The following is a 23,978-nucleotide window of genomic DNA, read 5'->3' as shown; positions in this document are numbered from 1 at the left end:
TGTTGTTTGAGGGATAAATATTAGGCCCAGGACACCGGGGAGAACTCTCCTGCTCTTCTTTAAAATAGTGGCCGTGGGATCATTTACATCCACCTGAGAGAGCAGACAGGGCCTTGGTTTAACCGAAAGACGGCACCTCCAACAGTGCGGCACTCCCTCAGTACTGCCCCTCCGACAGTGCGGCGCTCCCTCAGTACTGCCCCTCCGACAGTGCGGCACTCCCTCAGCACTGCCCCTCCGACAGTGCGGCGCTCCCTCAGCACTGCCCCTCCGACAGTGCGGCGCTCCCTCAGCACTGCCCCTCCGACAGTGCGGCACTCCCTCAGCACTGCCCCTCTGACAGTGCAGCTCTCCCTCAGCATTGCACTGGGAGAGTCAGCCTGGATTTATGTGCTCAAGTCCCTGGAGTGAGACTTGAATCCACAACCTTCTGACTCAGAGGCGAGAGTGCTGCCCACTGAGCCACAGGCTGATGCACAAAGCATTGGAGAGGGTGCAGACTGAGAGGTTTTAATGATCAGGAACGTCTGGAACAGGTTGGAGGCTCTGTTCTGTCGAAAGGAGAAGGCTGAGAGGGTGACCTCATCTTTGACATTATGAAGGGCTTTGATCACTGGTGTCACGCACTCCTTATTTGGGCGTCACCGTTCACTTTGGATGGATGGAGTATAATGTTGGAAAGTGTGAGGTCATGCACGTTGGCAGAAAAAATCAAAGAGCAAGGTATTATTTAAATGGAGAAAGATTGCAAAGTGCTGCAGTACAGCGGGACCTGGGGGTACTTGTGCATGAAACACAAAAGGATAGTATGCAGGTACAGCAAGTGACCAGGAAGGCCAATGGAATCTTGGCCTTTATTGCAAAGGGGATGGAGTATAAAAGCAGGGAAGTCTTGCTACAGTTATACAGGGTATTGGTGAGGCCACACCTGGAGTACTGTGTGCAGTTTTGGTTTCCATATTTACGAAAGGGTATACTTGCTTTGGAGGCAGTTCAGAGAAGGTTCACTAGGTTGATTCCGGGGATGAGGGGGTTGACTTATGAGGAAAGGTTGAGTAGGTTGGGCCTCTACTCATTGGAATTCAGAAGAATGAGAGGTGATCTTATCGAAACGTATAAGATTATGAGGGGGCTTGACAAGGTGGATGCAGAGAGGATGATTCCACTGATGGGGGAGACTAGAACTAGGGGGCATGATCTTAGAATAAGGGGCCGCCCATTTAAAACTGAGATGAGGAGGAATTTCTTCTCTCAGAGGGTTGTAAATCTGTGGAATTCGCTGCCTCAGAGAGCTGTGGAAGCCGGGACATTGAATAAATTTAAGACAGAAATAGACACTTTCTTGAGCATTAAGGGGATTGGGGGTTATGGGGAGCGGGCGGGGAAGTGGAGCTGAGTCCATGATCAGATCAGCCATGATCGTATTAAATGGCGGAGCAGGCTCGAGGGGCCGAATGGCCGACTCCTGCTCCTATTTCTTATGTTCTTATGTAAGTAATAGGATTGGACAGTGGTCACATGGGTCCGCTGCTGCTCCGTGTTACCCGAGAACCAGGGGTCAAGCAAGAAGGATGCACATGTCCTGACTGAAGGTGGGAGAGGTGGGCGAAGGTGTGAGGAGCCTGCCCAGACCCGAGCTTCCTCTCTAAGCCTTGGAGCCTCTCCTGCCCAGGGGCTTATTTTCCAACACAGAGTCGATCTCGTCGATTATCTGCGGAGTCATCTGAGGAAGGATCTAGGAGGACAAAGGAGGAAAGTATGAAGATATTAGAGCGTGCCAGAAGATCGAGTAAGTCGGCCCCTCGAGCCTGCTCCGCCATTCAATGAGATCATGGCTGACCTTCGACCTCAACTCCACTTTCCCGCCCGACCCCCATATCCCTCGATTCCCCGAGAGTCTAAAAATCTATCGATCTCAGCCTTGACTATACTCAACGACTGAGCCTCCACAGTCCTCTGGGGCAGAGAATTCCAAAGATTCACCACCCTCTGAGTGAAGAAGTTTCTCCTCATCTCAGTCCTAAATGGCCGACCCCTTATCCTGAGACTATGACCCCCTGGTTCTAGACTCCCCAGCCCGGGGGAAACATCCTCCCTGCATCTACCCTGTCAATCCCCCTCAGAATGTTGTATGTTTGAATGAGATCACCTGTCATTCTTCTAAACTCCAGAGAGTATAGGCCCAACCTACTCGATATGTGAGATGTGAGTGTTGATGAATGGACCTCTTTCCATTTCAAGTACCCAATGTCATCATCAAACGCAGCACGGGGTTAGATACAGAGTAAAGTTCCCTCTACACTGTCCCATCAAACACTCCCAGGGTAGGTACAGCACGGGGTTAGATACAGAGTAAAGCTCCCTCTACACTGTCCCATCCAACACTCCCAGGGCAGGTACAGCACGGGGTTAGATACAGAGTAAAGCTCGCTCTACACTGTCCCATCAAACACTCCCAGGGCAGGTACAGCACGGGGTTAGATACAGAGTAAAGCTCCCTCTACAATGTCCCATCAAACACTCCCAGGGAAGGTACAGCACGGGGTTAGATACAGAGTAAAGTTCCCTCTACAATGTCCCATCAAACACTCCCAGGGAAGGTACAGCACGGGGTTAGATACAGAGTAAAGCTCCCTCTACACTGTCCCATCAAACACTCCCAGGGCAGGTACAGCATGGGGTTAGATACAGAGTAAAGCTCCCTCTACACTGTCCCATCAAACACTCCCAGGGCAGGTACAGGGGGTTAGATACAGAGTAAAGCTCCCTCTACACTGTCCCATCAAACACTCCCAGGGCAGGTACAGCACGGGTTAGATACAGAGTAAAGCTCCCTCTACACTGTCCCATCAAACACTCCCAGGGCAGGTACAGCACGGGGTTAGATGCAGAGTAAAGCTCCCTCTACACTGTCCCATCAAACACTCCCAGGGCAGGTACAGCACGGGGTTAGATACAGAGTAAAGCTCCCTCTACACTGTCCCATCAAACACTCCCAGGGCAGGTACAGCACGGGGTTAGATACAGAGTAAAGCTCCCTCTACACTGTCCCATCAAACCTCCCTGGGCAGGTACAGCACGGGGTTAGATACAGAGTAAAGCTCCCTCTACACTGTCCCATCAAACACTCCCAGGGCAGGTACAGTAACATTAGATACAGAGAATCAGTCCTCTCCTGCAACCGTTTGCCACATCTCCATTTCCTGCACCAGTCAGTCTGCGGACTCTCTGAGCGAGGATGGAAAGTAGGTGCTGGTTGGACTGCTGTGGGCCCCACGACGAAACGAGAACTAGGCAGAGACTTCAAAACTCATTTCGTACAAGAGCCAGATGGCCAAGCGAGAAAGGACGTTACATTATTGTCCGCAGTGCACTTAAAACTAGGCCTGAAGGGTGATAATCTCTGACCCAAGGTGCCCCCCAGTGAAAATTCTCATCCAACATTACATCTAACTGCCACTTGCATTTATATAGCGCCTTTGACGTAGTAAAACATCCCAAAACGCTTCTCAGGAATATTTGACACTGAGCCACATAAGGAGATATTAGAACAGGTGACCAAAAGCTTGGTCAAAGAGGGTGAAGAACATCAGAAATAGGAGCAGGAGTAGGCCATACGGCCTCTCGAGCCTGCTCCACCATTCAATACGATCATGGCTGATCAAAGGAGGAGAGAGAGATAGAGAGGTTGAGGGAGGGAGTTCCAGAGCTTGGGGCCCAGGCAACAGAAGGCATGGCCACCGATGGTGGAGCGATTATAATCAGGGATGCTCACGAGGCCTGTGAACTCATCCCTTTTTGCTGTGGGAGCAAGTCAGCCTCGACACGAGGGACCGCCTATGAGGATGATGCAGTCAATCAAACCATCCATCAGAGGCAGTCCCTCGAGTCGAGGATGACTTGCTTCCACGTCAAAAAGTGTTTCAATGAAGGACCTAATATTCCAGATCCCGAACTACATCCTGAAGGGTGGAAGATGCCTGTGGGTGGATTTTTTTAACGTGGGGTGGCCGTTGCACACCAGCCACCACACGGGGCTTGACAGAGCGAGGTCTTGATCCAGTGGCAAGGGTCAACCAGGACTACTGGAGACCAAGCTCTGCTGCACGGACCCAGTGCGCCCACATATCGCACAGTGTGAGCTGGGCCCGTGCTGCCCCTGGGCCCCTCGCCTCTTCTGGGCCCCGAACTCGCGCCTCTCCTGGGCCCCGATCACGTCCCTCTACAGTCTCTCGCCGCTCCTTCGCCCCGACCTCGCCGCTCCTGCTGTACCTGCCCGCGCTCCAATCACCGACCTGGATCCTGGTGAGGTCCTTTTTCGCTGCCGTTGCTCTCCTGCTCCAGCCCGTGCTGCTCCCTGGAGCGGTATGCCTCCATACTGCTCCTTCCGCTTCCCGGCCTGCTCCGATGGTGCTCAGTCAAACAAGGTCACCATAAACAACGTATCGATTCAAACACATTGTCGAAAACCGCAGCGCAGCGGGGGATTATTCATAACGTGGATATACGTATGCGAGCTGGAAGAGGCTCAGAGGCGAAGGGTGGTACCTTACCAAAGCGAGGTACGGAACGGATACGGAAGGGACAGAACTGAGAACAGCGGCCATGGTCAAGGAACCAATGACCAAGGACCAATGATCCACGCTTACAGCGATAAACTGGATGGGTGATTGTATGTCTTCAGTCAATTCTCTCAGGAATCTAGTCCTGTAGTTTTAGTCGGTTTTTGCTCAATAAAACTGACACTGGGCCTACATTTTCAACCACGTGTCGTCCTTTCCTCTGTAATTCCCGAGGTCAAACGAATCAAGGTAGCGTGTAAAAACAAACACCCGACGGGATGTTTCACTATGTTAAAGGCGCAATATAAACACAAGTTGTTGTTGTAACCAGTCTATGATTCTCCGTGGTTACCGACTTTGATACCGCCAGTAACGGACGCTCACCTGAATGGCTCCGAGGTTCTCGCGTAGTTGCACTGTGTCCGACACACCGAGCAGGACGGAGCTCACTGAGTCATTACGCAGGCACCAGGCTGAGGGGCAGACACAAGAAGAGAAGATCTCAATGCCCAGCGCATGAATAAAAACTCTGTATAGAATCCAAATGGACCAAACCCCTTCCCATTCACTCCCATTGTACAGAATCCCAATGGACCCAAACCCCTTCCCATTCACTCCCATTGTACAGAATCCCAATGGACCCAAACCCCTTCCCATTCACTCCCATTGTACACAATCCCAATGGACCAAAACCTTTCCTATTCACTTCCATTGTACACAATCCCAATGGACCCAAACCCCTTCCCATTCACTCCCATTGTACACAATCCCAATGGACTAAACCCCTTTCCATTCACTCCCATTGTACACAATCCCAATGGACCCAAACCCCTTCCCATTCACTCCCATTGTACACAATCCCAATGGACCCAAACCCCTTCCCATTCACTCCCATTGTACAGAATCCCAGTAGACCAAACCTCTTCCCATTCACTCCCATTGTACACAATCCCAATGGACCCAAACCGTTTCCCATTCACTCCCACTGTACGCAATCCTAATGGACCCAAACCCCTTCCCATTCACTCCCACCGTACACAATTCCAATGGACCCAAACCCCTTCCCAGTCACTCCCATTGTACCGAATCCCAATGGACACAAACCCCTTCCCATTCACTCCCATTGTACATAATTCCAATGGACCCAAACCCCTTCCCATTCATTCCCACGATACACAATCCCAATGGACCCAAACCCCTTCCTATTCACTCGCATTGTACATAATCCCAATAGACACAAAGTCCTTCCCATTCACTCCTACTGTACACAATCCCAATAGACCCAAACCCCTTCCCACTTACTCCCATTGTACACAATCCCAATGGACCCAAACCCCTTCTCATTCACTCCGACTGTACACAATCCCAATGGACCCAAACCGCTTCCCATTCACTCCTACTGCACGCAATCCCAATAGACCCAACCCCCTTCCCATTCACTCCCACTGTACACAATCCCATTGGATCCAAACCCCTTCCCATTCACTCCCATTGTACACAATCCCAATGGACCCAAACCCCTTCCCAGTCACTCCCATTGTACCGAATCCCAATGGACCCAAACCCCTTCCTATTCACTCGCATTGTACATAATCCCAATAGACACAAAGTCCTTCCCATTCACTCCTACTGTACACAATCCCAATAGACCCAAACCCCTTCCCACTTACTCCCATTGTACACAATCCCAATGGACCCAAACCCCTTCTCATTCACTCCGACTGTACACAATCCCAATGGACCCAAACCGCTTCCCATTCACTCCTACTGCACGCAATCCCAATAGACCCAACCCCCTTCCCATTCACTCCCACTGTACACAATCCCAATAGACCCAAACCCCTTCCCACTTACTCCCATTGTACACAATCCCAATGGACCCAAACCCCTTCCCATTCACTCCCATTGTACAGAATCCCAGTAGACCAAACCTCTTCCCATTCACTCCCATTGTACACAATCCCAATGGACCCAAACCGTTTCCCATTCACTCCCACTGTACGCAATCCTAATGGACCCAAACCCCTTCCCATTCACTCCCACCGTACACAATTCCAATGGACCCAAACCCCTTCCCAGTCACTCCCATTGTACCGAATCCCAATGGACCCAAACCCCTTCCCATTCACTCCCATTGTACATAATTCCAATGGACCCAAACCCCTTCCCATTCATTCCCACGATACACAATCCCAATGGACCCAAACCCCTTCCTATTCACTCGCATTGTACATAATCCCAATAGACACAAAGTCCTTCCCATTCACTCCTACTGTACACAATCCCAATAGACCCAAACCCCTTCCCACTTACTCCCATTGTACACAATCCCAATGGACCCAAACCCCTTCTCATTCACTCCGACTGTACACAATCCCAATGGACCCAAACCGCTTCCCATTCACTCCTACTGCACGCAATCCCAATAGACCCAACCCCCTTCCCATTCACTCCCACTGTACACAATCCCATTGGATCCAAACCCCTTCCCATTCACTCCCATTGTACACAATCCCAATGGACCCAAACCCCTTCCCATTAACTTACAATGTACAGAATCCCAATGGATCCAAACCCCGTCCCATTCACTCCCATTGTACACAATCCCAATGGACCCAAACCCCATCCCGTTCACTCCCATTGTACACAATCCCAATGGCCCCAAACCTCTTCCCATTCACTCCCACTGGACAGAATCCCTTTGGGGATTGGCCAAGGGATTGGTTTCGGTCCTGGCGGCTCGGGGTGGGTATGGGCCGTGCCGGTGGGTTATACCATAAAACCCTTGGCAAGCTGGTGAGCACATGACAGACAGGCCAGAGGATGTCAGTTGTGGCTCAGGGAGCTTTGCATACAAGTGGGCATCAGGACCTCCAAGGTGCTATAAAGCCAATGAAGTACTTTAGAAGCGTAGTCACTGTTGTAATGTTGGGAAACGCGGCAGCCAATTTGCACACAGCAAGCTCCCACAAATAGCAGTGTGATAATGGCCCAGATAATCTGTTTTTTTTAGTGACGTTGGTCGAGAGATAAATATTGGCACCAGGACGTCCCTGCTCTTCTTCCAATAGCGGCCGTGGGATCTTTTACGTCCACCTGAGAGGGCAGACAGGGCCTCGGTTTAATGTCTCATCTGAAAAATGGCACCTCTGACAATGCGGCGCTCCTTCAGTACTGCACTGGGCGTGTCGGCCTAGATTATGTGCAGCTCCAACAACACTCGAGAAGCTCGACACCATCCAGGCCAAAGCAGCCCGCTTGATTGGCACCCCATCCACCACTGGTGGTTACCGAGCAGTGTAGACTGTCCTCCCCACGTACCCCACCGCCCCGTAACCCCCATGCCCCATTGGACGGTCTCTCCCGTTGATTAATGTCCCCTTCCCCGCCCCCCGGAGAGGTACGCAGGCTCACCGATGGCCAGCTGAGGGAGGGTGCAGGACATCTTCTCGGCGATGGGCTCCAGCTCCTTGAGCTTGGCCTGCTGGGCCTGGCCCTCCTCGCTGGTTATCTTCTCCTTCAGCCACTCGTAGCCCTGCGGGCGAAGGACAGGCACGGTCACACCGGGAAACGCCGCGCCGCGCGCCGGGGTTGGAGCAGGGAGGTGCCAAACAGCAAGGCTGGACTGCACTCTGACCATTCACCTCTCAACCCTGGGACCAGGCCAGCCCAGACCGATGGGCCTGAAAGTGGCGGTAAAGGGTCACACGTGAGCTGGTCTCAAGCCTTGTTCTACTGTCCCGGATTGAGGGAGCACAGATTGTCATCGTCTGGGAGATGAGTAAATAGGCAGACCCAGTCAGTGGAGGCCATCAGAGACTGGAGGAGAGGCACATCGTTGGGGACAGGGAGCTTTACTCTGTATCTAACCCCGTGCTGTACCTGCCCTGGGAGTGTTTGATGGGACAGTGTAGAGGGAGCTTTACTCTGTATCTAACCCCCTGTACCTGCCCTGGGAGTGTTTGATGGGACAGTGTAGAGGGAGCTTTACTCTGTATCTAACCCCCTGTACCTGCCCTGGGAGTGTTTGATGGGACAGTGTAGAGGGTATCTAACTCTGTATCTAACCCCGTGCTGTACCTGCCCTGGGAGTGTTTGATGGGACAGTGTAGAGGGTATCTAACTCTGTATCTAACCCCGTGCTGTACCTGCCCTGGGAGTGTTTGATGGGACAGTGTAGGGGGAGCTTTACTCTGTATCTAACCCCCTGTACCTGCCCTGGGAGTGTTTGATGGGACAGTGTAGAGGGAGCTTTACTCTGTATCTAACCCCGTGCTGTACCTGCCCTGGGAGTGTTTGATGGGACAGTGTAGAGGGTATCTAACTCTGTATCTAACCCCGTGCTGTACCTGCCCTGGGAGTGTTTGATGGGGCAGTGTAGAGGGAGCTTTACTCTGTATCTAACCCCCTGTACCTGCCCTGGGAGTGTTTGATGGGACAGTGTAGAGGGAGCTTTACTCTGTATCTAACCCCGTGCTGTACCTGCCCTGGGAGTGTTTGATGGGACAGTGTAGAGGGAGCTTTACTCTGTATCTAACCCCCTGTACCTGCCCTGGGAGTGTGTGATGGGACAGTGTAGAGGGAGCTTTACTCTGTATCTAACCCCGTGCTGTACCTGCCCTGGGAGTGTGTGATGGGACAGTGTAGAGGGAGCTTTACTCTGTATCTAACCCCGTGCTGTACCTGCCCTGGGAGTGTTTGATGGGACAGTGTAGAGGGAGCTTTACTCTGTATCTAACGTCGTGCTGTACCTGCCCTGGGAGTGTTTGATGGGACAGTGTAGAGGGTATCTAACTCTCTGTAATCTTGACACTGGGTGAAGGTTTGCGTTATCATTGGGCTGAGTTTTCAGGAATTTTGTGTTAAAAGTTTTCTGTGGCAGTAACGGACCGGTAACGAAGCCCTGGAATGTTCCGGAATGCAGTCTTCATACTTTCCAGTGATTAAGCCGCACGCCAGTGGCGACCATGTCATTGCTCCTAGACCTGGGAGGAGACACGGAGCACAGGGTTAGGCCTGGTGTGAGGCAGAGGGAGAGAGAAAGAGAGAGGGGGAGCGAGGGGGGGAGCGGGGGGGAAGAGAGAGTGAGAGAGGGTGAGAGGGAGAGAGAGGGGGTAGAGAGAGAGAGAGAAAGATGGAGAAAGAGTGAGGGGGAGCGAGGGGGGGGTGGAGAGAGAGAGGTGAGAGGGAGAGGGAGAGGGGTAGAGAGAGAGGAGGAGAAAGAGAGAGTGGGGAAGGAGAGAGAGAAGGGGTGAGAGATAAGGGGGAGAGAGAGAGCGAGAGGAGGATAGAGAGGGGGGAGGGGTGAGAGAAAGGGGGAGCGGGGAGAGAGGGGGAGGGGGAGAGAGAGGGGGGGAGAGAGAGAGGGGGAGAGAGGAGGGGGAGAGAGGAGGGGGGAGAGAGAGGGGGGAGAGAGTGAGGGGGGTGGAGAGAGGGCGGAGAGAGAGAGGGGGAAGAGAGGGAGAGGGAGGTGGCGAGAGATGTGGAGAGAGAGAGGGGGAGAGGGGGAGAGAGAGGGCGAGACAGAGGGAGAGAGATGGAGAGGAAGGGAGAGAGAGGGCGAGAGAGGGAGTGAGAGAGGGAGAGAGAGAGGGAGAGGGAGAGAGAGAGAAGAGAAGGGAGAGCGAGGGAGAGGGGAAGGGAGAGAGAGGGAGAGAGGGGGAGAGAGAGAGAGAGAGAGGGGAAGGGAGAGAGAGGGAGGGAGAGAGAGAGTGAGAAGGAGGGGAGCGGGAGATGGAGAGGCAGAGAAGAAGTGAGAGAGGAGGGAGTGATATTGAGAAAGCGGGGGAGAGGGAGGGAGAGAGCGCGACAGAGGGAGTGAGAGTGTTTGAGAGTCAGAGGCGAGAATGCGAGTGACCAAGGCAGGTTTGAGGGGTCGCGGTGTGCGTGAGGTGCTGAGATGAGGGAGGTGTCCCTAACACTCACCGATCTTGTGGTAGAGCTCGGGGAGCTGTGTCTCCACCTTTTCGCGATTGAAGAGGTGATACTCAGCCTGCTCACAGGACGGAGGGATCAGGTTGAACTGTCGGGCAATGGCGTAAGCTTCCTGAGGGGAAAGGGACATGGAGGGCACAGTGAGTCAAAAGGACATGAATCCTGTCACACCCTTTAACCAATTCAACCCTCCCTCCAATTATATCCCTTGTTCCTTCCTCCCCTTCAATTATATCCCTCATTCCTGGCCCCCTCCAATTATATCCCTCGTTCCTTCCTCCCCTCCAATTATATCCCTCGTTCCTTCCTCCCCTCCAATTATATCTCTCGTTCCTTCCTCCCCTCCAATTATATCCCTCATTCCTGCCCCCCTCCAATTATATCCCTCGTTCCTTCCTCCCCTCCAATTATATCTCTCGTTCCTTCCTCCCCTCCAATTATATCCCTCATTCTCTTGAACGTCGCAAATTTCATCAGACAGGAGCCTATAGAGTGTACGCTGGCTGGATAGTTACCCCTTTTCCCATCTCCCACACACGCACCTCCCACTGGATAGCAATCTAGAGGGGGGGGGGGTTGGGGGGGAGGGGTGACAAGAGTGAGCCAGAGACAGAGACACAGCTAGGCAGATAGGGACAGGGAGGGACTGACGGAGAGATAAAAGACTTGCATTTCTATAGCGCCTTTCACAACCTCAGGACGTCCCAAAGCGCTTTACGGCCAATGACGCACTTTTTGAAGTGTTGTATTGTGGGAAACGCGGGGAGCCAACATTACGCACAGCAAGCTCCCACAAACAGCAATGTGATAATGACCAGATAACCTCTTTGGTGATGTTGGCTGAGGGCTAAATATTGGCCTCGGTTGAAAAAGAGGCCATGGGATCTTTTACATCCACCCGAGAGAGCAGACGGGGCCAAGAGTTACTAACAGGGGAGGGGTGAGCCAGGAGCATTGATACAGTGACAAAAAATTAGATTCCAATAGACAGTTTGGGTCTTCTTACCTAAGGAAGGATATACTTGTCATAGAGGGAGTGCAACAGAGGTTCACCAGACTGATTCCTGGGATGGGGGGATTGTCCTATGAGGAGAGATTGAGTAGACTGGGCCTATACTCTCTGGAGTTTAGAAGAATGAGAGGTGATCTCATAAGATTCTGAGGGCGATTGACAGGGTAGATGCAGGGAGGATGTTTCCCCCGGGCTGGGGAGTCTAGAACCAGGGGTCACAGTCTCAGGATAAGGGGTCGGCCATTTAGGACTGAGATGAGGAGAAACTTCTTCACCCAGAGGGTGGTGAATCTTTGGAATCCTCTGCCCCAGAGGGCTGTGGAGGCTCAGTTGTTGAATATATTCAAGGCTGAGATCGATAGATTTTTGGAGTCTAGGGGAATCGAGGGATTATGGGGATCGGGTGGGGAAGTGGAGTTGAGGTCGAAGATCAGCCGTGATCTCATTAAATGGCGGAGCAGGCTCGAGGGGCCGAATGGCCAACTCCTGCTCCTATTTCTGATATTCTAACACCCTGTAAATGTAGGAGGATTGAGAAGGCATCTGAGTTGATAGTTCCAGTCTTGAAAATTTGACCTCATCCAAAACTCGGCTGCCCCGTACCCTAACTCGCACCGAGTCCCGCTCACCCATCACCCCCTGTGCTCGCTACCCCGTACCCTAACTCGCACCGAGTCCCACTCACCCATCACCCCCTGTGCTCGCTGCCCCCGTACCCTAACTCGCACCGAGTCCCACTCACCCATCACCCCCTGTGCTCGCTGCCCCGTGTCCTAACTCGCACCGAGTCCCGCTCACCCATCACCCCCTGTGCTCGCTGCCCCGTGTCCTAACTCGCACCGAGTCCCGCTCACCCATCACCCCCTGTGCTCGCTGCCCCGTGTCCTAACTCGCACCGAGTCCCGCTCACCCATCACCCCCTGTGCTCGCTGCCCCGTGTCCTAACACGCACCGAGTCCCGCTCACCCATCACCCCCTGTGCTCACTGACCTACATTGGCTCCCGGTTAAGCAACGCCTCGATTCAAAAATTCTCATCCTTGTTCACAAATCCCTCCATGGCCCTCACCCCCTCCCTATCTCTGTAATCTCCTCCAGTCCCACAACCCCCCCCCCCCCCCCCCCGAGATCTCTGCGCTCCTCTAATTCTGGCCCCTTACTCCTCCCCGATTTCCATCGCTCCACCATTGGCGGCCGTGCCTTCAGCTGCCTGGGCCCCAAGCTTTGGGACTCCCTGAACCTCTCCGCCTCTCCTCCATTAAGATGTTCCTTGAAACCTACCACCTTGACCCAAGCTTTAGGTCCTAAGGGCCGGATCTACCGGTGATGTCCGCCTCTGTTTTCATCCCCGGAACGGCGGCAATGGCGGCGGTGAGGTTTTCCGGGCGGGCGGCCAGCCTCCAGTGGCCCGCCGGTGTTTTTGAGGATGGTTTTGGCGGGTCGCGGAGATCACCGCATGGGAGAGGTGTGTCACTGGCTCGATTTGTGAGTCCTGTCCGACCCGTAGCGCCCCCTAGTGGGACCGCCTGTGAAAGCGGGCGGTCCGACTTGTAACGACCGCAGTGAGCTAAGTAATGCCGATTGTAATTTATTTTATTTTTCTTGCAATTTATGTTGTGGTGACATGAGTTATATGTTGAGAATGTTTTTGGTGGTTTTTTTTCAGGTTTTTTGTTTTCTCCCCAGGCCTCTCTTACAGCGCTCCCAGGCCGGCTGTTTAGCTCGGGATCTTCCCATGCTCAGCCAGCCTAGCGCCCCGAGAGAGGTGTGTAACGCCTCCCTTAACGCCCCGCCCAACACTCGGGGCCCAGCTGCCCAATGTTCCCGGGGGCAAACGTTACCGCCCCGAAATGAGCCAAGCCGAAAGTCCAGCCCTAATATTCTAATACAGGTGCGACGTCCAAAATCCGGACTACCGGAATCTGGACACCGAGCCGATCCGTGGTGGGGTCATCCAAAAACTGGAAAATGTTCCGAAATCCGGACTCCCCTGACCTCAGCCCGACCGACCCCCCCCGACCTCCCACGACCTTAGCCTGACCGACCCCACCGACCTCCAGCCGCCCGACCTCCCGCGACCTCAGCCCGACCGACCCCCCCCCGACCTCCAGCCGCCCGACCTCCCGCGACCTCAGCCTGACTGACTCCCCCCGACCTCCCCGACCTCCAACCGCCCGACCTCAGCCCAACCGACCCCCCCCGACCTCCCCTGACCTCCCCCAACCTCCAGCCGCCCGACCTCCCGCGACCTCAGCCCGACTGACCCATCCCGACCTCCAGCCGCCCGACCTCCCGCGACCTCAGTCCGACCGACCCTCCCCCCGACCTCCCCTGACCTCCCCCGACCTCCAGCCGCCCGACCTCCCGACCTCCCGCGACCTCAGCCCGACCGACCCCCCCGGCCTCCAGCCGCCCGACCTCCCGACCTCCCGCGACCTCAGCCCGACCGACCCCCCCGACCTCCAGTCGCCCGAACTCCCGCGACCTCAGCCCGACCGACCCCCCCCGACCTCCAGCCGCCCGACCTCCCGACCTCCCGCGACCTCAGCCCGACCGACCCCCCCCGACCTCCAGCCGCCCGACCTCCCGACCTCCCGCGACCTCAGCCCGACCGACCTTCCCCCTGACCTCCCCTGACCTCCCCCGACCTCATCCCGACCGACCCTCCCCCTGACCTCCCCCGACCTCATCCCGACCGACCCTCCCCCTGACCTCCCCTGACCTCCCCCGACCTCCAGCCGCCCGACCTCCCGCGACCTCAGCCCGACCGACCCCCCACCCCCCGACCTTCAGCCCGACCTTTGGCCGCCCGGCCTCCCCTGGCCTCGCCCGACCTCCGATGTCCCTCCCTCCCCTACCTCCCTTCCTTGGCCCAGGCAAAGACGTTCCAAAATCCGGAAACACCCGGAATCCGGAACGGCCTCGGTCCCGACGTTCCCGGATTTCGGACGTCACACCTGTATCTCCTTATGTGGCTCGGGGGTCAAACCTTGTCTGATAATCGCTCCTGTGAAGTTGTCATCAACATCATAGGCAGTCCCTCGGAGTCGAGGAAGACTCGCTTCCACTCTAAAAGTGAGTTCTCAGGTGACTGAACAGTCCAATACAGGAATTACAGTCTCTGTCACAGGTGGGACAGACAGTGGTTGAGGGAAAGGGAGGGTGGGACTGGTTTGCCGCACGTTCCTTCCGCTGCCTGCGCTTGCTTTCTGCGCGCTCTCGGCGACGAGACTCGAGGTGCTCAGCGCCCTCCCGGATGCACTTCCTCCACTTAGGGCGGCCTGGTCTTTGGCCAGGGAAGTATCAGATGGGAGTACCTCACGCTGTACCACATTAAAGGCGATATAGAAATGCACATTGCTGTTGGTGTCACTCAACCACCGACCAATGGCGATCATGGTCCGCTGCGCCCCCCCCTCTCAAACTCTCTGGGGACGAACCATCTGACTGCCACGGGGGAGGAAGCCCCCAGTGGGTTCTGTTTTGGAGCCACTCACCATAATCTCCACCGTGCTCCACCGTGAGGTGCCCCAGTACATCGCTTCACCCTGGTTTATCACGAAGGTCATGGCGCGGACAATCTCTGCACAAGACGGAGGGAATCGCATCGTGAGCATCACACCATCAAGAGAACACAAGAACATAAGAAATAGGAGCAGGAGTCGGCCATTCGGCCCCTCGAGCCTGCTCCGCCATTCAATAAGATCATGGCTGATCCGATCATGGACTCAGCTCCACTTCCCCATAACCCTTCACTCCCTTGTCGCTCAAAAATCTGTCTATCTCCACCTTAAATATATTCAATGTCCCAGCCTCCACAGCTCTCCAAAGATTCACGACCCTCTGAGAGAAGAAATTCCTCCTCATCTCAGTTTTAAATGGGCGGCCCCTTATTCTGAGACGATGCCCCCTAGTTCTAGATTCCCCCACGAGGGGGAAACATCCTCTCTGCATCCACCCTGTCCAGCCCCCCTCAGAATCTTACACCTTTCAATAAGATCACCTCTCATTCTTCTAAACTCCAATGAGTACAGGCCCAACCTGCTCAACCTTTCTTCATAAGACAACCCCTTCATCTCAGGAATCAACCGAGTGAACCTTCTCTGAACTGCCTCCAACGCAAGTATATCCTTCCTTAAATACGGAGACCAAAACTGCACGCAGTACTCCGGGTGTGGCCTCACCAATACCCTGTACAGTTGTAGCAGGACCTCTCTGCTTTTATACTCTATCCCCCTTGCAATTATGCTGTTGCCCAAGATTCATCTGGGATTCACGGGTTCCCAACTAAGTTTTCTGGTTCTTTTCCCAGAGAATAGTAGACCTCTGAAACAAGCTGCCGTTTTGCGTGGAGGATGCAGGCTCATTGAATTCCTTCAAGGGAAAGCTGGATTTGTATCTGTCTGCGGCAGAGATCACCACTGACAGAAGGTAGGTACTGCAGGGAATTCAGGGCTAGAGTGAACTCCTGGAGTAGTTTCGATTGCCTCGATGGGTCGGAGAGGGATTTCCCAGATTTCCCCCCCTGCCCCAAATTGGCCAGGGTTTTTAATGTGTTTTTTTGCCTCTCCCAGGAGATCACGCTGTCTCAGGTGGGGTGGAGTGTACGTGTTGTGATACACAAGGTATCGGGATTGTGTGGGACAGGCTCGAGGGACTGGATGGTCTTTACCTGTCCGTCATTGTCCGTTTGCTCGTGTGAGCAGCAGGTCTTGTGCTCAAAGTGCCTCCCCCTCACCCACCCCTCCCAAGTGACCCCTCACCCTCACCCACCCCTCCCGAGTGACCCCTCACCCTCACCCACCCCTCCCGAGTGACCCCTCCCCCCTCCCCCACCCCTCCCGAGTGACCCCTCCCATTGCCCCACCCCTCCCGAGTGACCCCTCACCCTCACCCACCCCTCCCGAGTGACCCCTCCCCCCTCCCCCACCCCTCCCGAGTGACCCCTCACCCTCACCCACCCCTCCCGAGTGACCCCTCCCCCACCCCTCCCAAGTGACCCCTCACCTTCACCCACACCTCCCGAGTGACCCCTCCCCCCTCACCCACCCCTCCCAAGTGACCCCTCCCCCTCACCCACCCCTCCCGAGTGACCCCACACCCTCACCCACCCCTCCCGAGTGACCCCTCCCCCACCCATCCCGAGTGACCCCTCACCTTCACCCACCCCTCCCGAGTGACCCCTCCCCCCTCCCCCACCCCTCCCGAGTGACCCCTCCCCCCTCCCCCACCCCTCCCGAGTGACCCCTCCCCCTCCCCCACCCCTCCCGAGTGACCTCTCTCACTGCCCCACCCCTCCCGAGTGAACCCTCCCACTGCCCCACCCCTCCCGAGTGACCCCTCCCCCCTCACCCACCCCTCCCCCCTCACCCACCCCTCCCGTGTGACCCCTTCCCCCTCACCCACCCTCCCGAGTGACCCCTCCCCCTCACCCACCCTCCCGGGTGACCACTCCCCCCTCACCCACCCCTCCCGAGAGACCCCTCCCACTGCCCCACCCCTCCCGAGTGACCCCTCCCCCCTCGCCCACCCCTCCCCCCTCACCCACCCCTCCCGTGTGACCCCTTCCCCCTCACCCACCCTCCCGAGTGACCCCTCCCCCCTCACCCACCCCTCCCGAGTGACCCCTCCCACTGCCCCACCCCTCCCGAGTGACCCCTCCCACCGCCCCACCCCTCCCAAGTGACCCCTCCCACTGCCCCACCCCTCCCGTGTGACCCCTTCCCCCTCACCACCCCTCCCGAGTGACCCCTCCCACTGCCCCACCCCTCCCAAGTGACCCCTCCCACTGCCCCACCCCTCCCAAATGACTCCTCCCCCCCCGCCTCCCCCCTTCACCCACCCCTCCCAAGTCACCCCTCCCCCACCCCACCCATCCCAAGTCACCCCTCCCCCACTTCACCCATCCCAAGTCACCCCTCCCCCACTCCACCCATCCCAAGTCACCCCTCCCCCACTCCACCCATCCCAAGTCACCCTTCCCCCACTCCACCCATCCCAAGTCACCCCTCTCCCACCCCACCCATCCCAAGTCACCCCTCCCCTGCCCCACCCCTCCCCAATGACCCCTCCCCCCGAAGGACACATTAAAGAGCGTGCCGCTGGTGAATAAATACCTTCCACACAGAAGATTCTCGATCGGGGCGCGTAGGTACCTGCGGACAGAAGGCGTTGAAGACAATGGATTAAGAGGGATGGAGATAGCCCTTACCCCCTTTGCGAGGGATGGGCGGGGTACTGCAAGAGGGCGGCTGTCATTATAGAATTGGGAAACTGTGAGATGGCTGGTATTAATGAGCTAAGCCTGACAAAATATGTTTAGAACAGTAAAAGACAAAAACCCTGGGGAGGCGTGAGTTCGGGGCCCAGAAGAGGCGAGGGCCCAGGGGCAGCACGGGCCCAGCCCACACTGTGCGATATGTGTGCGCACTGGGTCCGTGCAGCAGAGCTGGTCTCCAGTCGTCCTGGTTAACGCTTGCCACTGGACCAAGACCTCGCTCTGTCAAGCCCCGTGTGGTGGCTGGTGTGCAACGGCCACCCCACGTTAAAAAAATCCACCCACAGGCATCTTCCACCCTTCAGGATGTAGTTCGGGATCCGGAATATCGGGTCCGTCATCGAAACACCTGGGAGCTCATCCCTTTTTGGCGTGGAAGCAAGTCATCCTCGACACGAGGGACCGCCTATGATGATGATGAAATGCAGTAAAGAGGAGCCCTCAGTTTGGTCACTGAGGTGCGATTACCCGGGGCAAGGTAGGCCTGACCAGCACTTGGGTCTGGGCAGCAGAGAAAGGGAACCTTTAGGTATTTGCTTTGTTGAGCTGAGTATAATCACTGCCTGTATGGGGGATTTCAACTTCGGTTATACAAACAAGAGTCTGCACGGTTAATCGGACATTGTGTGTCGGTCTCTACAATTCCCGGAGTTACACAGGGTACAGGCACGCTCCGTCATACCGACTGTATAGTTAATATAGAGGAGGGACTGCAACAAAATACACGCGATGAATAAACGTGCCGATTGGGTGTGTAAACGGCAAGTTAATTTCAATATAGATAAGTGTGAGGCGGTATGCTACTCCCTGGAAAATTAGGGTCTAAATAGGGGAGAGGAACACACACACACACTCTCACACACACACACTCACACACACACACACTCACACACACTCTCTCACACACACACACACTCTCACACACACATGCAAACACACACTCTCACACACACACTCACACACACACTTACACACATACACACTCATGCAAACACACACTCTCACACACACACTCTCACACACACACACACACTCGCACACACACACACTCACACACTCATGCAAACTCACACTCTCACACTCACACACACACTCACACACACACACACACTCACACACACACGCACGCAAGCACACTCACTCACACTCACACACACTCACACTCACACACACGCACTCTCACACACACACACTCACACACATACTTACCCTCACTCACACTCACACACACACACTCACTCACACTCACTCTCACTCACACTCACACACACACACACACTCACGCAAACACACTCACTCACACACACACTCACTCACAAACACACACACACGCACGCACACACACTGACACTCACTCACACTCTCACACACACACACACAAACACACCTCACTCACTCACACACACACCTCACTCACTCACACACACACCTCACTCACTCACACACACACCTCACTCACTCACACACACTTGCACACACACACACACACACTCATGCAAACACACTCACTCACAAACACACACACACGCACGCACACACACTCACACTCACTCACACACACACACTCTCACAAACACACCTCACTCACACACACACCTCACTCACTCACACACACACTCGCACACACACACATTCCAGCCGGTGTCACTGGGTACTGATCAGGAGCAGGAACCCTGACTAATTGTTTTCCCGTCTCTCTGCCCCAGGGGCACAGACGACCCCCCCCCCCCCCGCCTCACTGCGATGGGCAGGGGACGGACCCTATTGTTCTCGGGTTCTATCGGACGGTAATCACAAGATCTCGACCTACCCTCCGACGGCACATTCACGTCCGGCCTGTTGGCAAAGACGATGTCGACGTACTTTAACTGCAGCCGCTCAAGGGATCCCCTCAGTCCTGGGCACAAACACGGGTTAATCGGTACCATGCGAGTGTGATATATTCTCACCACACCAGTAACCGACACACACACCGAAATTCAGCCTCCCGCAAAGGCCTCGTACTGCCGGAAAACGGCAGCCTCGTGGCAGAGTCGAATGGCCGCTCGCACCCGCTATTTTATTTTTTATTGGTTGGCCGACTGCCAGGTCAGCCCCAACAATTGTGCCCCTCCCCCTCCCCCCGAGTTCGGCCGGGCCGCCAACGGGCAGCCTGGCAGCCCCTCTCCCCTACCCTTGGGTGGCATGTCACTGGCCCGGCTGAAACCACCCGCCCCCTCCGCCCCCCCCCCCCCCCCCGGGCCCTGGTGGACCCAACTAACGGAATGGCGGAGCTCGCAGTGGCCCCCGCCCCCTTTCAGCAAAGGGGAGCGAGGCGATGACGCACAAATGCACGCGTCACGTCGTCATTGGCCCCAGGCGGCCTCCTCCTCTGCCCCTCCGGGGCGCTCCCCCCCCCCCCCCCCCGCCACACTCCCGCCCGCATCAGGACCCGTTTCCGGGCCCGGCTCCCAGAAAAATACCAACGGGCTGGATTTCCACGCAAGGAGGCCACCTCGTCCACAGCGGCGGGGAAAACACATCAGAGGCAGGGAGGCGCAAACCGTTTCGGGCAGACCTGAATTTCCCACCCCGATGGTTCCGGACAGGAAACTGTCGCCGTGACCCTTTATTATTGACATCAGCCGTTGCAGTACCGCCGTGGTCCACTGGGGTGGGGGGGGGGGGGGGAGCTCTAGTCCAGCCAGGGGTGGCTCTCCCAGAAATCGCACGAGATATTTCAACTAGTGCTCCGTGCTGAAATGCTGACTGCTATTTTAAACCATGCCTGGCTTGTGTGTGGCTCAGTATCACATACAGCGCACACAGCAGATAAAGGGGAAGGATTCACTGCCGTCTGGTACTGTACGGCCCGTGTAAGAGTTCGGCGAAAACATCGACAGCAAGAGCATAAACTATTGGGCTTTTAAGTTCTGGACGTTGTTTTTAACTTGGCTGTTACTGCACAAGGGCAGACAGCTCGACGTGGGACAGGTCAAAACCTGTCCCACAGGAATACACATCAGGTGGGCAGGAATGGATGGCTGAACTGGCAGGAAGATGGTTGATGGGGGGAGAGGGGCGGGGGGCCTCTGTCACATAATCAGTGAGAGATCAGGCAGGCTGGTTGGTGCTCAAAGACACAAAGGAAGCTTTTTGACCACCCAGACTTGTTGGAGTCTTGTCCCGAGGGACAGGGTCGTTGACAAAGACACCGTCCGAAAAGGTTTGACATTTTGCTCTTTCAGTTGCACTGCCTCGGGCCAAGGATTGATTTTTGGCGCGAGGGAGTCAGAAACATTTTGCAGGTATAAGAGGGGCAGTTTTTTGGCTGCCGTCTCTCTCTCCTCGTCCACACTTGCGCGCTTCGTTCAACGCATCAGGACTGGTCACTCCGTCTGGGACGGAGAGAAAGAACCACCATCCAGGAGCAAAGAGAGCCTCACTACTTCGGCTGGGAGGCTGACCCTGAGACCGAACTTGAATATCACAGATTGGTACAGACCCAGAAGATACGCCTCATCAGGAGAAGTAGCGAGTAAGCCAGAGGGGTAATTGCTGAGCATTTATCCCAGCCCACACGTCTTTAAGACCAGCGCATAGTGTGAAGGGGCGTCGTGTGTCCCAACCAAGCCTTAGGGGTTTAGTGGGGAGGTTTTCGGCAAGGATCACAGGCGCACACACATTCTGTTGGACAGATTCGGTGGGGCAATTTTGAATCCGAGCAGGGGTGTTTTAGTCGTGGGTACTTTGCGTTAGGAGCCTGTTCAGATGGGCCAGAGTTGTGTGTTGTACTGCTTTATGCCACCAGGGTGTGTTTTACTGGGTGCAGGTGTGTGCTTTAACTTGAATAAATGTAATATCTCCAAGTTTGCAGATGACACTAAGCTGGGTGGCAGTGTGAGCTGTGAGGAGGATGCTAAGAGGCTGCAGGGTGACTTGAATAGGTTAGGTGAGTGGGCAAATGCATGGCAGATGCAGTATAATGTGGGTAAGTGTGAGGTTATCCATTTTGGTGGCAAAAACAGGAAGGCAGAATATTATCTGAATGGCGGCAGATTAGGAAAAGGGGAGGTGCAACGAGACCTGGGTGTCATGGTACATCAGTCATTGAAAGTAGGCATGCAGGTACAGCAGGTGGTGAAGAAGGCAAATGGCATATTGGCCTTCATAGCGAGAGGATTTGAGTATAGGAGCAGGGAGGTCTTACTGCAGTTGTACAGGGCCTTGGTGAGACCACACCTTGAATATTGTGTGCAGTTTTGGTCTCCTAATCTGAGGAAGGACGTTCTTGCTATTGAGGGAGTGTAGCGAAGGTTCGCCAGACTGATTCCCAGGATGGCAGGACTGACATATGAAGAAAGACTGGATCGACTAGGCTTATATTCACTGGAATTTAGAAGAATGAGAGGGGATCTCACAGAAACATATAAAATTCTGACGGGATTGGACAGGTTAGATGCAGGAAGACTGTTCCCGATGTTGGGGAGTTCCAGAACCAGGGGTCACAGTCTAAGGATAAGGGGTAAGCCATTTAGGACCGAGATGAGGAGAAACTTCTTCACTCAGAGAATTGCGAACCTGTGGAATTCTCTACCACAGAAAGTTGTTGAGGCCAGTTCGTTAGATATATTTAAAAGGGAGTTAGATGTGGCCCTTACGGCTAAAGGGATCAAGGGGTATGGAGAGAAAGCAGGAAAGGGGTACTGAAGTTGTATGATCAGCCATAATCTTATTGAATGGTGGTTGCAGGCTCGAAGGGCCGAATGGCCTACTCCTGCACCTGTTTTCTATGTTTCCATGTTTCTATTGCGATGGCTGAGAGTGAAAGATCTGACTATAACTGTGTATTTCTGTTCACCACTGTAATTCCAGTGTCTCGAACTGTTGTAAGAGGATGATTCGAAACCACCAAGGGCAAAACCTCTTACACGCGTGTGTGTCTCAGTGACAGCTCGCGGACACGTACAGCACACACAGGGATCCCGGGAAATTACTGTCTGGGGGTGTGGGATTCCCAGACACCCTACACTTTCAGAATCATTAGTATCGTGAGCCAAATCTGTCGTCCTTGCTGCGTTAGTATGTGTGTGTGCACACTCCATGTATGTGGTGTCAAAAGACCCGCCTGCTTTAAACGTATTTCAACCCGGCCCCACTCCGTGAACCTCCCAGTCCTTTCATATCTTTACATTTGTCCGAATAACTGTGTGCAGTTTGGCTGCTGTGTTTCCTACATGTGCACATAAACCTAGGCTGACACTGCCAGAGCAGTACTGAGGGAGCGCCGCACTGTTGGAGGGGCAGTGCTGAGGGAGCGCCGCACTGTTGGAGGGGCCGTGCTGAGGGAGCGCCGCACTGTCGGAGGGGCAGTACTGAGGGAGCGTCGCACTGTCGGAGGGGCCGTGCTGAGGGAGCGCCACACTGTCGGAGGGGCAGTACTGAGGGAGCGCCGCACTGTCGGAGGGGCAGTGCTGAGGGAGCGCCGCACTGTCGGAGGGGCAGTACTGAGGGAGCGCCGTACTGTCAGAGGTGCCGTCTTTCAGATGAGACGTTAAACCGAGGCCTCGTCTGCTCTCTCAGGTGGATGTAAAAGATCCCACGACCACTATTTCAAAGAAGAGCAGGGGAGTTCTCCCCGGTGTCCTGGAGCCAATATTTATCCCTCAATCAACATCACAAAAACAGTTTATCTGGGTCATTATCACATTGCTGTGTGTGGGAGCTTGCTGTGCACAAATTGGCTGCTGCGTATCCCACATTACAACAGTGACCACACTCCAAAAGTACTTCATTGGCTGTAAAGCGCTTTGGGGTGTCCTGAGGTGGTGAAAGGCGCTATATAAATGCAAGTCCTTAATGGGATAGAGTGCGGGTACCTTCGATGATATGCTTGCGAGAGAGTCCCCTCTCTGTCTCCGCTCTGTGGAAAGAAGAAGGAGAATGGTTTGAGAGCGGGCCCCGACAGCGGGTTCCGTGCAGCAGATACACTTTTTACCTCTCTAATTTCCTCCCCTCCCCTCCCACCCCCTTGCGTGGGGGTCACGATCTCCTCATGTCCCTCCCAAGTGATTCAAATCTCGATGTAGTACCTTCCTGTTGTGGCAATAGGCTAAGCCACGCAACAACTGGAACAGGAAGAGCTTTACGTTGTGGATGTTAATAACATTCCCACAATCCTCGAGGTACTGTTTCAAGTCTTTATCCAGGTACTC

General features: G+C 54.9%; 1 protein-coding gene across 1 annotated transcript in view; it reads right to left on the bottom strand.

Annotated features, from left to right (window-relative positions):
• Positions 1-1,645: 1,645 nt before the first annotated feature.
• LOC139232811 (voltage-gated potassium channel subunit beta-2-like) overlaps positions 1,646-23,978 on the bottom strand; it is a 48,829-nt gene continuing 26,496 nt past the window's right edge. The window contains exons 7-14 of the mRNA XM_070863305.1: positions 23,643-23,686; positions 19,595-19,681; positions 15,005-15,090; positions 10,488-10,608; positions 9,453-9,547; positions 7,977-8,097; positions 4,947-5,035; positions 1,646-1,735 (exon numbers count right to left, since the gene is read on the bottom strand). Of these exons, the coding sequence (XP_070719406.1) occupies positions 1,646-1,735; positions 4,947-5,035; positions 7,977-8,097; positions 9,453-9,547; positions 10,488-10,608; positions 15,005-15,090; positions 19,595-19,681; positions 23,643-23,686 (733 nt within the window). The remainder of the gene's footprint in view (positions 1,736-4,946; positions 5,036-7,976; positions 8,098-9,452; positions 9,548-10,487; positions 10,609-15,004; positions 15,091-19,594; positions 19,682-23,642; positions 23,687-23,978) is intronic.

Source organism: Pristiophorus japonicus, chromosome 20 (genome assembly GCF_044704955.1).
Source record: "Pristiophorus japonicus isolate sPriJap1 chromosome 20, sPriJap1.hap1, whole genome shotgun sequence".
Taxonomy (NCBI): domain Eukaryota; kingdom Metazoa; phylum Chordata; class Chondrichthyes; family Pristiophoridae; genus Pristiophorus; species Pristiophorus japonicus.
Note: the sequence above shows the minus strand (reverse complement) of the source record. Positions and strands in the feature narration are given on the sequence as shown.